This window comes from Triturus cristatus, chromosome 9 (genome assembly GCF_964204655.1).
Source record: "Triturus cristatus chromosome 9, aTriCri1.1, whole genome shotgun sequence".
NCBI lineage: Eukaryota > Metazoa > Chordata > Amphibia > Caudata > Salamandridae > Triturus > Triturus cristatus.
Window position 1 is genome coordinate 150,473,578 of NC_140592.1, and position 16,034 is coordinate 150,489,611.

At 42.3% G+C, this 16,034-nt stretch overlaps 1 protein-coding gene across 23 annotated transcripts in view; it reads left to right on the forward strand.

Annotated features, from left to right (window-relative positions):
- The window catches only part of TMEM40 (transmembrane protein 40), a 270,106-nt gene that overhangs the window by 105,829 nt on the left and 148,243 nt on the right, over positions 1-16,034 (forward strand). For 17 of the 23 annotated variants that reach the window (XM_085624612.1, XM_085624616.1, XM_085624620.1 and 14 more), the window contains one exon: positions 6,072-6,169. In XM_085624612.1, the coding sequence (XP_085480738.1) occupies positions 6,136-6,169 (34 nt within the window). In that variant the 5' untranslated portion in view covers positions 6,072-6,135. Of the gene's footprint in view, positions 1-3,198; positions 3,324-6,071; positions 6,170-16,034 lie in introns of all 23 variants that reach the window. The other 6 variants (XM_085624601.1, XM_085624599.1, XM_085624600.1 and 3 more) reach the window with 1 other exon arrangement.

Here is a 16,034-nt window from a genome sequence, read left to right on the forward strand (position 1 = left end):
TGGCCACTTTGAAACAGAGGAACCTTCTAGAGATTTCCATCTTCTGAGGTGTCAGGCATTCCTTTCCTCCCTGTCCTGGCCCCCGACTGTTTGGGGTTATCAGGCAGAACCTTTGTGATGTGCATGTGTGGTTGGTGACAGCTCCTCCCCCTCATAAACTCAGAGTTGCTCATCCTGCAAACACCTATCTTCCCTTTGTCTAACTGCCTGGGATCAGGCTGCAGCCACCGTCCAAGCTGTTCCCTCTCACGGACATCACTACGCCTGTAGCATGTGAATACCCCCTAACTTGGTGTGACGGACCAACTAAGTACCTGAGCATTATATAGCACAGCGAGAAGGAGCATGTGATCCATCTGAACTACAGTCCAGCCATAGACAAGCTGGCCACTCAAATGGAGAGGTGCTTCGGCTCCCTCTCTCTATGGCGGGCTATATTGCTATCATTAGTACTCTCCCAGTTTCTATACTTTGTTTCATGAATATACCTATCACCAACAACTTCTTTGCTACCATGAGGAGCTTCTTGTTGAGACTCATGTGGGCCGGCCGTAGGCCCTGGATAAAGTGAAGCACATTGGTGCTTCCTTATGACCGAGGGGGGTGTGGAGTACTAGATTTCCACCTATATTATTTGGCTGCACAATGTCAATTTGTATATGATAGGTACAATGCAGACGCATGTCTCCCCTATGCCAAACCTGAGAGAGACCAGAGGGTCTGTGCTGTTGCAGTACATCCTTCTGAAGGTCATCAAACTGGATGCCTCTGACATCCAAAAAATATCGACTACCAGCTGAGTATGGAGAAAGCTCAGCTGGGTAATGGGGAACATGGATTATCAGCCAAAGGTAGGACAGGAGAGTATAGGAGACCTCCCAAGTGTAACCTAACAAGTAAAGCTCCCTCACAACCTATATTTAATTTCTTGTATTTAGCAAAATGTTATTGAGACATGTAGAGCAATATGGGCTTTTAGACAAACAAAACCAATTTACCACTTTAATTTATTTCTTTACTCTTGTTTATTTTGTTTTTAAATTATCCTTTTTTTAAATATATAAGTCAGTCTTCATTTATGACATTATCACAATTATACATTTCACATTATTTACATCAATTCCCTAATACAAAATTATTATTCCAAACCATACCCAGGTAGAGAACACTAAACACTCATACTACTCATCCATACATCCACATACCATACACATCCTATAAATAAGTCGCAATAGCTATCCCAGTTGGCGCTTATAGGTTGATTACAGTCTTTGTAACCCTAAGAGGGAACTACTAGAACAATAGTAGGATTTAAAAAGGACTTGGTCAACGCGTTTCGGTGGCATAAGGAAACGCGGAAGCCACCTTCATCAGGACCCGCTACTTCTCATATCACAGGTTCTCAAACCCTGGGATTTCTATAAACGAATCTGATACTGGGGTGCAATACTTCCTGATGTTACAACAGGCAATAACCACAGATATCTCCTGTGTAACGATACCCCGCAAACAACACCTTATATTCCTTCTTGTTGTTTGAAAGGACCCCGATCCATACGGTATTTATTTAAAAGTTCTCCGTATGCCTTTGTATAGTGTATCTTATTGGAGTCACAATGATATTTCCATTTCGTGCATGTCCGGATACACAGCAGATATCTCGCTGGAGGATTGACATGTAAAATAAAAATGGTACACTACGAAGAATTATAAAATCATGAACTCTATCCGGGGCTGCTGTGTATCCGGACATGGACGAAATGGAAATATCATTGTGACTCCAATAAGATACACTATACAAAGGCATATGGATGAGTAGTATGAGTGTTTAGTGTTCTCTACCTGGGTATGGTTTGGAATAATAATTTTGTATTAGGGAATTGATGTAAATAATGTGAAATGTATAATTGTGATAATGTCATAAATGAAGACTGACTTATATATTTTAAAAAAAAGGATAATTTAAAAACAAAATAAACAAGAGTAAAGAAATAAATTAAAGTGGTAAATTGGTTTTGTTTGTCTAAAAGCCCATGTTGCTCTACATGTCTCAATAACATTTTGCTAAATACAAGAAATTAAATATAGGTCGTGAGGGAGCTTTACTTGTTAGGTTACACTTGGGAGGTCTCCTATACTCGCCCGTCCTACCTTTGGCTGATAATCCATGTTCCCCTATCACCCAGGAGAAGCTGGTCCAACGTACACTCTCACAACACAATCTGCACACTTTTGGGGACCTTTTTCTGGGTGGTCATGTTCTCTCGCATGCAGTGATGTCCGATTCATGAATGCTACCCACATGGGCTCTTTTGTATAACAGTGCCTACATAACATGCTACACGCACAGGCCCTCTCTTATCCATGGCTCCAGAGGAGTGCCCCCCTTTAACATTCAGGATAACAAACATTTGGGGGGAGCAGATGGTTTCTAGACTTTATCATGCATACGTGAATATGCTGCCAGCAGGAGATGGGAAGATCAGAGAGACCTGGGAACGTAACCTGGGATGCCCCTTGCACGACAACATATGGTACTATTGTTGCAAACAGACCAAACTCATCTCTCCCAATCACAGTCATACTCACAGTCAAACTCATGTAGTACAAATATTTGCATAGAGCATACACCACGCCTAGTGCTTTGCTAAAATAGACCTCGCGAGATCCTCTCGGTGCCCCAAATGCAATGTTGATGAGGCGGCCTTTACACATTTGACGTGGACATGCATTTATATATGGGAGTATTGGTGCAATGTGTTCTCTCAGCTGTTTTAATGATAGGGACTGCACTCGTGCCGGACCCCCTCTTAGCTCTGTTGGGCTATGTTAATGATGTACCAAAGGGGGTCCGCATGTTTACTGTCAAAGTGTTGTTGTTGGGAGATTGCATTGCATTTCATTGCATTTTCAGCAGTGGTTAAAAAAGCAAATGGAACTCCTAAGAATACATTTGCAAATGTTTGTGCTTCAACTGACTTGAAGTGGCCTGGCACACTTCCTCGCTCTTCCTCTTTTGATGAGCATGAAAAGTACACCTGACAGAAAAACAGATATTTTGGGCTCTTTGACGTTCTTATGGGAAGGGCAATGAGGATTGCATGTGCACCTGCAGCTGCACTAGTTTCAATAAGTGATGACATTGTACTAGATAACTGCAAAGGTCTGGCTGATACGGTGAAATCTGTCTCTCATCAGATGAATGCAGCGATAGAAGAAGCATAGACATTTCCTGCCACAACCTTAATGAGGGGATTGGATTATAATTCAGAAACATGTCAGAAAGAGCTGCGTTTGACGAGAGATGGTGTGGCCTCTTCCAGGTGATTTTGACGGCAAACACTGTGGTGAAGTGTGCCTGAGTACCGAAGTGGATCTACACTGCTTACACATAGAGAATGAGAGCGGCAGAAGTTGATGAAGTTGTAGACGCAACCACTGGAACAGACACAAGTCCACAGAGTCAAGTGCAGAATCAAGCACAATTTAAGATGAAAGCCAAGCTCAAGTACGCAGCGTGAATGTAGAGGGAGGTTAACGTTTTGAAAAGGTTGAAGATAAAAATGAGAGAAATGGAGTTGTGAAGTGTTAGGTTAGCAAAAGGTCTGTTGAAGAACCTGAAAGTCCTGAAGTTGAGTTTCAAAGCAGGGGTCAGAGTTAAGAACTGTTACTATGTATAACAGCATACCACAAGTGGCAGCAAGAAGAAGTAGTCTCTGATCCAATCGAAGGCAAGTTGCCATTGAAAATCCAAATTTACCAAAACCTCCTCAGAGGAAGAATTAAGTTCATAATAAACAGAAAAGGCAAAGACAAAACTGATCAAAGTTCAAGTTAAATTGCAAGTTCCAGCTTGAGACAAAGTTCCTTGGAAAGTAAAGAGACTGAAGATCAGAGATAAACGGAAGAAGATATTAAAAGAGAGAGAGTTAGCAAAAGAAAACCCTGTGAGCCAGAGGAAGGCAGAAACTAGTGTGAAAGTGAATTGACAGTGGCCAAGAAATCAATTAGAAGAAGAGTGCCCAATAGAAAGAATGATTCAACTGAATGGATATAGCTAGCTGCAGTATCAGAAGCAGATGAAGATAAGCTAGACAATCTAGGGAATTTTGCCAGTATAAAGACTAAATCTCAGACTGAAATAGAAACAGAAGAATAACCTTGAAAGAATAGACTGTCATGTTGAAACGTTAGAGTTTGATCAAAGACTGTTGGATAAAGTTGAAATGAGGAACAATCTCTGAACTTTTGAAAGAGGCCTAAATGACTGAAATTAACTTTTGGAAATTGCAAGAAGAAAAATACTATTTTTAGTTTTATTTTGATTATTATTTTAATGAAATAAGAAGAAAATAATATATATAAAATATTATTGTTTTAAAGAACATTTTTAAATTTTTTTTATTGTTGAGTTCTCAAATAGAGTTGTCTGTCTCAATTAGGGATTGGAGTACAGCAAATTCTTTAGAAGTGTAGGGTTAATAGTTTTCCTGACAATACTAATAGTTGTAGTTGGCCTGTTGTTGTGCTTACTAATTCTAGTGAGATATGACACGAATAGGGTTGAATTAGTCGCTGTTAAGTAAAAGTTAGATAATGATGTTTTAGAGCATGGAGACATTTAAAAAAATACATTTCATGATGATTTGAACGCTTAAATGATTTACGAGTACGTTAGGACAATCGGAATAGAGAGTTGTTTTGCGTGCACATTACTCCCTACAAAGGCTGATGAGGGAGTTACATATGTTAATTTTCCGTTGTCATACGCTGTAACTTGCAATGAGTATATTGCTGTCTTTATTGATAAAGATTTCCTTTCCCCTTATTTGACTAATTTTATTATTTTGTTTGAGTATCTACCAATACCTTTGGAAAATGTAGATTTTAAATCTGGCAAATATCTGAGAATGATTGCACAAACTGAGCATGGAACTAAAATCACTAATCAAGAGCATATGTGTGGACTAAACCAATTAAAAATATTTTTATTAAGGAATTCAATGAAAGGGGAGTTGGAATAGTGAGAGATTGGGGCCTAGGGAAGATTAACAAATCATGCAAGAAGAAGAATTTAGAAAGTTGAAGATTCATCCTAAATTGAAGTTAGAATAAGAACAGAATGTGGAGTTGTGTACAGTAAGAAAGAAACCTCTAGAAGGTGGTTAGGATATAAATGCAGGAAAAAGCAAATGTGAAAAGAGTTATGAAGTTAGTGGAAATTATCTGTCAGGAGGAGATACATTTTGAGGGGAATGTATTATGTTTGTGGGAAGAATGCTTATATTAAACTACCAAAGAGTTAGATGGTTCTGGTTATTTTGCTTTATAGTTCCCCAGATGTTTTTACTTAACCACAAAAATCAGACAATAAAACAAACAATCAGAAAATGATGCCAACATGTCAGTTAACCTGAAGGGCCACGCTGAAACAATAAGTACATGACAGCTGCATAGACAATGATCACAAAGTGAAGGGAGAATGTTTGCAAGCTCATTGTGGAGCATAACAGTGGGTACGGCCCACACATGGATGGGGCAGTGTGGAGTTTGCAATACCCCCAATAAGGCGGAACACAGCAGATCAGTCTTGGTCATCGGGCTCTAGAGACAACAGGTATTCCCGAAGTGGTTACCAAATGTCTTTAGGTCGAGCTGTGGGGGGCTGCAACGTGGCATAGACCTCACTGGCAGTGTCACAATATGTCAAACTCTTGAACCATGCAGTAACGGATGGCCGGCGTCCACTGTCTCAATGCAATGCAATTGTTTTCTCTTTGTATAACATAAGATTGCATTGCTGAAATTTTATTATCCTTATTAAAAATTTAACTCTTCATACAAGAACTTAATTGGTCCTGAAATCTTTGATGGATATTAAATTGCTTTCAAAATTCCTTTAAAAGTCGATACTACTACAGAATGAGAACATAATTAATAAAAAAGACTATATTATACATCATACTATTTTAACTTTTTGGAAAATAATTGAAAAATGTATATACTGGATGATGGTGTTACTTGACAACGACATTTGCCAGGCATGAAATATATTTTTGTTTTGTATACAGACAAGAAGTTGACTGCAGATTACAGACAGAAATATTATTTTGGGGTAGAAGAACCTACAACAAGATGTCGAGTATATCCACAAAGCCCAAACCTGAAGGTAAATAATGTTCTTTTTTTATTTCAAGAGTTAGGCAAATAGATAAATAGCAGTGCATATATTCCTGCACACTGACCTGTACATGGGTTAGATTTAAAAGATATATTGTCACCAGGAGTTTCTGGTACATGTTTCCATTAAAGAAGTTCACATCCCCATTCCATCAAGGGCTTGTCGAGCCAGTTATTACTAAACTAGTCCATTCTTCATTGGTAGGGGAACAACCTGTAGTTTAGATTTTTTTATCTCTAAAACTGACAATTTTCACGCTGCCAGCCAATGATATTGCTCCCAGTTCCTTCACAGTTCTGACTTATTTTGCTTTCAGTATTCATATTGTCTGCTTTCTTGCACAAATCTGGTTTGTTAAACTATTCATATGTTGGCATGTAATTGTAGTACAAAGTAGAGCACACTTTTTTGATTATACTGCCAGCAACTCAGGGGTGCTGGTGTTCACCGGCTAAGCGGCAATCCCCCGGCGTGCCGCACGGGTGGGGCCCGGTTTGTTTTGTTGCAGGGCCGTTTTTGCAGCTTAGCTGCAAAATCGTCCCTGTAACAAAATCGTCCAAAAACTGGCCCTGGGAAAGAGCTCGGCGGCACCCCCAACCCCCATGGGGGGCCGCCGAGCACTTTGTCAGGGTTTTGGTTCCCAGTCCGGCCCTGCTAAGGGGCTGCGCCCCTCCCCTTTTGTGACCTATCTATTGAATTAATTATTTAAGTAAATTTTAAAGAGAAACCATCCGCGTAGAAGTCAATCACTTTCATAAGCCCTACTGCACCTGTTTGAGCATGTGGTGATGCTGCACAACAACGCTGACAGGGCTCCCCCCCCCCACAGCCCTTATGTTTTCTCATAACACAGTGACATCCCTGGCTTATCTCCTCCTCCAGCACCAGCGCCGAAAGAAAACAGCCTGGGTTAAGAAGCAAGTCGCCAGAGGTCTTCACATAACTTATAGTTATATTTTATTAAGAGTATGTGATATTACTCGAAATCCCCTCTTCCCTGCACCCAAGAAGAATGAAAAGAGCTGAGGCAGAGGAATATAACTCAACTTCATCCAGTGCTTGTCTGGGAGACAAGAGTTTGTCACCTGATGTGACCTCACCATAAATATTCCAAGGACAACGAGCACACATGAGTATATTGGATCTCTATGTCCCTACCCTGCCTCTCTAAGTGCGTGTGTCTCTCTAAGGCAGCAATGGTTTCCATCCTTTATCATGGCTAAGGATGCTTGTTTGATTTCTTCTGCAGATTAATGACTACATGTGATATGTCATATTAAACAGATGTAATCTGCAGGTCAAATAAAACAAACATATAGGGTTTAATTCCAATGCGGCTAGGAAGGCATCCTAATGGCATTTGCTCCGTCCAAATCGGATTGGGATCTTTCTGACCGACTCGGAAAGATTTCCGACCGTCCGAGTACGATGCGAGTTAGGTGTTAGGAATATCCCAATCCGAACCCGACGGCATTTGGAATGACCGAGCCGTATGGAGCAGAATCGTACATCTCTACGGGCTACGTTGCCAAATGACAGAGTACGATGATGGATTTGGACAGCCTTTCAGAATCGTGCCGTCCGACTCGAATCGGCAGTCAGAATCAGATTGTGGGCCAGTAGTTGGCTCCCTTGCACTCGGAGGTTTCCCAGTCGGGCCCATAGGGGTACCCATGGATCCTCCCTTAACAGACATGCACAGTGTGGCAGGCACCTGGGGGTGCCCGCCAAAGGGTGCATGATTTTCCACAGCCACCCCTTTCTTCAAAGGGATCCTCTATATTCGGTTGGAAGAAAGGCTCCCATTGAAGTCAATGGGAGGCCTACCAAATCATATCTGGAAACATTCGGATGCATCATACTCTGTTGGTTGGACTCTCCCAATCTGATTCGGTCGGAAAACATTCCCAAACCCATTCGGTCGGGAAGATTTCCAAACCCCATCAGAATTGGGCCCTAAGTAGTAAATGTGGAGACTTACGATAGAGGTGACTATTTAACTGTCAGCGCCGTCATCAGTCAAAGAAAGCTCTGTGCCATGACACCTGGCGAGGGTACTGGAAACTGATACATGCAAGCTCGTCCTGTGAGCTCTGTGTGTGCCTAGTGCTCCCTCTTCCATCCTCCAGGCTCTTAAGCTGAATCGCCAGGGGCTCTCCTGTGTCAGTGTGCAGGGGGAGGCACCTCAATGTCCAAGGGATCCTGTGACGGCTGGGAGCGTAGTCCCTTGTACAGCCCGGAGGTGCAGGAACCACAGGTGCCCGCCTTAACATGAGAGATGTAGCGAGGCTGAATAAATTACCGGCTAGGGGCGTAAGCATGATCTGGAGAAGCCACTACAAACAAGGTGAAGAGCGTAGCAGTAGCGTGGAGTGCCGTTAGGGTGCCGCTCCATAGAGTAAAGCCCAGGAGATGCTGAGACAGCTGAGCCAGGTCTCAGTGTGGCTTGCTGCCCCTGGTGAGCTCCCCCACATCCTTGGTTCCATTTTAACTCCACTTTTTCTCATTCGTCCCCCATATTTACTCTCACAGAGAGGTGTGGCCAAGAAGTCATAAATCGTAGCCCTGTCCTGTAACATAGCAACATGGTAACACAACAATACAGCTAGTTGCATGGTACACAAATTGCAATATCGATTATTTGAACTAGTTCATCCAAATAATCATATATTGGCCCGATTGGGTTGATTGCCATACAGTTAAAAGAACCTGTAAGTGCACGAAAAAGTGACAACGAGACTATTGCCCTAAATGGCGGCAAAGCATCAGAATGAACCAACATCATGTAAGAATAATTCAGTCAACACTTGTGGGCAATTTACGAGCTGGTATCTCTTTTGATGAAGGCCAACAAGGAAAATTAAAGCAAATATTTAAAAAACAGACTACAAAGACATTGAATGCTAGTGGCTTGCTCTTGCCAGGAGGACTCATGAGTGGTGTTGCCTCTAGCCAGTAGCAATCCAGCAAAGCCCAGATGGCTCAAAAGCATCGAAGCTTGCAAACCCAAAACAACTCTAAGGATATTAGAAATTATTTTAACTGTGATAAGGCAACAAATGATTCACACACCTGAAAAGCCATGCGTACATTAAGTTATGAGGGAATGGACGAAGCTCTTGATGACCTCCTGCCGGTGCCTCCTGGAGACCAGCTGACTCCACAGCAGTTGAAACCGAATCATAAGAAAAACCTACAAATAACTCCCAGCCCATTCTTTGTAATACCTCACTACCCTTTGTCACAAAATATTAAGAGTAACAACAATCAACTAAGGGAAGGCCAAGAGTTCATTTTTGAGATCCCGGGGATGTTGGGCAAAACACAGTAAAGGGTTCAGGCGCTCGCTCTGCCTTCCCCCGCTGGCACTGGCGTTTTTCACTTCCGCTCTTGCATGCCTGATATTACTTTAAGGCCAGCACAGGCACGCACTGTAAAACCAAGGATGATGGGATCTGATGAGATTAAGGTGGAAATAGAAAATCCCATCTCTTTGAATTCACCCAAAAGGTCATCAGTTCAATATAATCACAAAAATCCTTTGACAAAGCCGAACAAAAGCATGCTTAAAATATGGCCCGCCGTAGTTCCACCTGATTTGTTAGCCGCTGTACAAAACTCAGAGCAAATCGTCACTCAAATGGATCCCCCTCTACTGTGGTGGAAATTGTTTGAATAAGCGATGCTTGCGAATGAAAGAGTGGCCATCATGCATGCTGACAAATTGGAGGTTCAAATTTCGGTGCTGCAAACTTTAGCTGCATACACAATAGCCACAGACTCTAAGCTAGGTACGTTGAATTATTTAATAATAAAAGCTCTCCATTTAATGGATAGGTTGGCAACGCTTCCTGAAATAATGACATTCTAAATTCAAGGATTTTAAAAGTACAGTAATGGAGCCATCATCCCTCTCAATCCAACAAGTAAACCAAAAGCAGGGTTTGGTCATATCTTTGGAACTTACCCAACATACAGGGTCAATTGAGTGCAAGGTAGTTACAGAATCGGTCAACCACCAGTCAAAAGAGAACGAGATTTCAGCTATAAAGCGATCAGACCCTGTAATCTCATGGAAAATCAAAAAACGTCTGAAGAAACTGAATGAGTAAACAAAAAGATTGCAGACCTCTGCCCAAAGACTTTACTCCATCTTCAACATTAAGATGGATCCCCAGGGGCCCCACGAGGTATCAGGGCAAGAGGAGGGAGACAGCAGACGAAAGCACAAAATGAATAATCAATAAAGAAAAGGCACCAGAAAGGGCCACACCTACCACCAATGCAGTCACTTTAAGTTTCACGGCAAACAGTGCAAGGGCCACAAAATCGTGGGGCAAGGGCTTGAGAGCTGTCCATCACACATTCCAGAGTCTACTCAAACTGACAATTGATTAGGGAACACTAATATACTAAAGCAACGAAAAAGAGGATTACAAAAAATCTAAGCACTATTAATAGACGGAGCCTTATCACTTTGCGGGTGTATAATATCGGTGCTGATAAGGAGTCAAAAGTACTTGTCCAACAACAGCTAGAGCAAGCACGCTCCCGCCCCTTGTGTGTCAATTCCCAGGCTGAATGGAATGCAAATGATGTTGAAACTACACCATATTAAATTGGGGGTCCAAACAGAGTAATTCCGGTCACAGATACATTGTACATGTATGCAAATGCATTACAGACAGCATGTACACTCAAGCCTCAAATCAACCCTCCACAAGATGAAGAAGACTCGCCATCTTTTATTCTGTATCTAGAATGCTCCTCATGGGGTGGAGTTGACGTTCTAAATCATGGAAACCTTTTATTGCTTCTCTCAGCGCACCCAGGCTAGGAGAAGGTTTCACAGCGGATGTAGAATTAATGGCATTTAGCCCAGGCCAAATCAAGAACTGAATGATTGGACGAAAATGGTGCTCAGAAACAGACTGAAATAAAAAATATTGTCAAACAAATCAACCCTAGAGTCATGGGGCTTTCAAATATTCGTGCCCCAACCATTAGGTATCCAAAAGTGTCTACCCTAATGGGCCAGCCTAGTTCTAGAACACCATATAAAAAATACCCGGCAACTAACCGTCAGCTTCAGAGAAGATCAGTCCTTACAAATGCCTTGGGCGCAGAGCTTCTAGGACACCCCCTTCATGGAATATAGATATCAAGAAGCTTCGGTAATGGAAATCTGCAAAGCCGCCAAGAAGCAGGAACAAAGAATAATAAGAGTTACTTGCAAACAGTCAGCCACCAGTATTCCTAAAATTCCTAAAATAAAGGTCTCTAGGCTACATTGTGTGCCGAAATGAATCCAGGCTTGGAATTTACAGTGTGTTCATGGAGGGTCTAACAACATGCTCAAAAGACCAGAAGTAACGAAGGACCTACAGCAAAGCAATATAGTTTGCCTACAGGAGACCTGGCAGAAAACAGCTAGCTGCTGGCAAGATTACAATTAAATATTCGATCTGGCTCAACCATCAATAAAAGGGGGTCATCCTTCTGGCGGGGTGGCAACGCAGATAAATAAAACCCAGGGGACAAGTATAACATCACTCTACGTAGGTTCTGATGACTTTGTATTAATTAAACTGGAATTAAATTCTCCTGTAACAAATCTGAGCTCAACGATAATCATCGGTAATATATATGTCAACACACAACTGGCAAAGAAGAAATCACAGCTAAAAAAGCATAGTTTCAATAGTGAGCGACCAGATGACGAGCCATCCAGTAGCTATGTCCATGTGGGTACCGACAGGTGATTTTAATTAACATTTTCTGGACTGGTCAATTATTATTATTATTATTATTATTACATTTGTTAGGCGCACAGCTACCCTATTAGGGTTTCCCGGCGCAAGTGAGTCTAAAATTAGACTGAGTAACTAGGCCAGTTGCTGGATGAAGAGCCAGGTCTTAATGTCTTGACGGAATTTTAGATAGGAAGGTTCCTGTTTCACATGATTAGGAAGGGAATTCCAAAGTTTAGGTCCAAGGTACGAGAAGGAGCGTCCGCCCATTCTTGTCAGTTTAAATCTGGGAAGCGCCAAGTTACCCTGGGTGGAAGAGCGCAAGGTGCGATGCGGCGTGTAAGGGCAAATGAGTTCCCGTAGATACACCTGGGCTGCGCCTTGCTTTATTTTAAAAATATGACAAAGAGCCTTAAATTTAATGCGGCTACTAATGCAGAGCCAATGAAGATCCTGAAGAAAAGGAGTGACCGAGGCTCTCCTTGCAATATGACAGAGAAGGCGCGCTGCAGAATTTTGGACCATTTGCAGCCTCATCAAGAGTTCCTTATTGCAACCTAAATAGAGTGTGTTCCCGTAGTCCAAACGGGAAATAACAAGAGAATGGACTACGGTTCTTTGTGTAGAAGAAGGGAGCATCCAGATTATTTTCCGCAACCATCTTAGTATGGAAAAACAAGTACCAACGATGCTCACTGCTTGTTGCCGCATGGAGAGTTGGCTGTCAATAATAAAACCTAAATTACGGGCTTGGGCTACCGGCTGAGGAAATGAACCCATTTCTTGAGGCCAATGAGAATAGTTCCAGAGATGTTTATCTTTGCCCAAGATGATGACCTCCATTTTGTCCCCGTTTAATTTTAGGCAGTTGGTATTCATCCATTCCGAAACTTGAAGCAGACCATTCCTTAAGGAAGATATCGTATTGTCTTTAGAAGATGATAGCGAAAAAATGATTTGAGTGTCATCTGCATAGGAGTATAGGGTGAGCCCTGCGTCCTCAACGATGGTAGCAAGGGGACGCACATAGATATTAAATAGTAATGGACTCAAGGTAGAACCCTGTGGAACTCCATATGCAGATGCACGAGAAGTGGAAGAAGAGCCAGAAGAAAAGACTTGAAATGAACGGTCACTAAGAAAAGAGGTCAGCCATAGCAGGGCTGAACCTTCCACACCTGCTAACTGAAGGGATTTTAACAGAATAGGGTGAGACGCAGTATCAAATGCGGCGCTCAAATCTAATAAGATGAGCGCCATGGTCTCACCCTGATCTAAGCAATGACGTAATTTTTCAGTTACTCCCAAAAGGGTAGTTTCAGTAGAGTGGTGTGTTCTGAAGCCCGATTGAGAAGGGTGCAGATATCCAGACTTTTCAATATGAGTAGTTAGGTGAAAATTGACGTGTTTTTCCAGAATTTTAGAAAATACTGGTAGAAGTGAAATAGGGCGGTAATTAGCCAAGACCGAGGGATCGGCATTGGGTTTTTTCAATAGAGGAACCACCATCGCGTGTTTCCAATCAATTGGAACATGTGACTCACGTATCGAGGTATTGAGGAGGCCTCTACAGAGTCCCAATGTAGTAGGGGAAAGTAATTTTAAAATATTAGCTGGTAAGGGATCCAAAGGGGAACCTGAATTTACCCTGGATAGACAGTATTTAAATGATTCCTCATTAAGGAGAGGCCACTGTGAGATTTTCACTGTGTCAGGAGGGGAATCCATGTGCATCGTATCTATGCCAGACGAATTTAAATCCTGAGAAAAGGTAGGGACAAAATTACTATATATTGTCTTCACTTTCTCAGTAAAAAAATTAGCAATGTTGTTACATTTGGTAGCATCCAAGGCAGGAGGTACAGGGAGAGTGTTTGCCCCGGACAGTTTTTTAACCATTGAGAACAAAACTTGAGGTTTGTTCAATGAATTAGTAATGGTCTTAGAAATATACATTGCTCTTGCTGCCTTACAAGCGGCATGATATTTATGAAGAGCTGTCTTGTAATCAACTTTACAGTTAGGAGCATAAAGTTTTCGGCACTTTCTTTCTAGAGCTTTCATTAAACCATGGAACTGGGGTACGATGGGACGAGCAAGTTTTCGACGAGGAAGGCAGGCAAAGGTTTATAGAGGAAAATAGCCAGTCCGATATTGCCTTGTTTAAAGGGGTAAGTGGAAGTGTCGGATCTGGAAGATTCCCTTCAAGGAGACCATTTAATGAGTCTAGATTCAACTTATGCCAGTGTCTCTTACTCCCCGAGTCAGATAGTGGACCGCAAAATGATCAGACCAACTTAAGGGCAGGGCAGGACAGTTACATACAAAAGAAAGATTAGAAAAAATAGGGTCTAGTAAATAAATGCCCTGCTAGATGTGTAGGTCCCTTGTTGTGGAGAGACAAGCCGAGGGCTTCCAGGTCAGCTAAAAGAATAGAGTTGTCCGAACTCGTTGAGTCTTCCAAATGGAGGTTGAGATCGCCCAAAATCAAGAAATTAGCTGCTTGTAGAATGAAAGGGGCAATTAAATCTGGCAGAGAGGATGACCAAAGTCTTGCGTAACCAGGGGGGGTGATAAATGAGTAGTCCAGAAATGGTAAGTTGCGAAGATATAGCGAGTTTAAATATGGCGGACTCGCAACCTGGGAGGGATTGGGTCTCAAATTTACAAGAATAATCAGATTTAAAAATAATCCCTATCCCCCCACCTCTTCCCGTACTCCTATCGCTCCTGACAAAGACATAATCGGGAGGGAGAGCCTCAACAATATCCGGCCCAGAGCCATCATGAAGCCAAGTTTCAGTGACAAAAAGGGCGTCAGGTTTTTTCGATTGTAAAAAATCATAGATATGAGCCTTGTTTTTCGGGAGAGAGCGACAGTTTAAACTCCAAAAGTGAAAAACATTGTCTGCTCCTGGAAGTGACTTATTCTTTGGAATAGATAAAACAGAAGCATTTATGGTAGGCTTCTGGCGTTTTTTAAGGACGCGACCCAGAGCAAAATGGCAATTAGCACATACAAATCTTTGTGGTAGATGTGAGGCTACGTTACAATTAGGAGAGGCCAGACCTCGTAAAGACCTCAGGTCAGCGGCAGAATATTTTATAATATTAGGCATTGAAATGGCATGCAGAGAGGGCTTACCCGGCACTGGGCACTGCAGGGCGCGGACGCCTCCGGCGCGCCTCTGGCGCGCGCTCTGAGCGCGAGCGCTGCGTGCTTGCATCCGGCAGTCCAAATAGAAGCCGGTGCGAGCTTATAGGCTCGTGAGTCACGTGACCCAGTAGGAGTCAGCAACTGAATGCTTCAAAACAGCGCCATGTTAGGCAGTGCAAATTAGCAATGATGAAGGCTTAAAAGATGGGAACAAAAGAGTTCCGGTGAGTTTCTTTTTAAAGTGCGGGTCAGCAGAGTTAAAAACAATACAAAATACAATTTAAAATGATAGCCGTGCAACAGATATACAAGGTCACGTACTAACGGACTAGAGTGTCCGAAAACAAAGTGGCATGTGCCCTAAAGTGCAGCAGTCTTAACTAGTACAAGAACAATCTCGCAATGGCAACAGGATCGTCTTTCAGCAAGCGGCATAAAGTTACAACAGAGTGCACGCTTGCATCCAGCAGTCCAAATAGAAGCCGGTGCGAGCTGATAGGCTCGTGAGTCACGTGACCCAGTAGGAGTCAGCAACAGAATGCTTCAAAACAGCGCCATGTTAGGCAGTGCAAATTAGCAATGAAGAAGGCTTAAAAGATGGGAACAAAAGAGTTCCGGTGAGTTTCTTTTTAAAGAGCGGGTCAGCAGAGTTAAAAACAATACAAAATACAATTTAAAATGATAGCCGTGCAACAGATATACAAGGTCACGTACTAACGGACTAGAGTGTCCGAAAACAAAGTAGCATGTGCCCTAAAGTGCAGCAGTCTTAACTAGTACAAGAACAATCTCGCAATGGCAACAGGATCGTCTTTCAGCAAGCGGCATAAAGTTACAACTATGCCAATTTGGCAGAAAATAGATGATGCAGAATGGGGAATTCCTCCATTAAACAAGAACATAGGCAAAGCTGATAAGGCCGGTGCACTACTGGCGATAAGGCCGG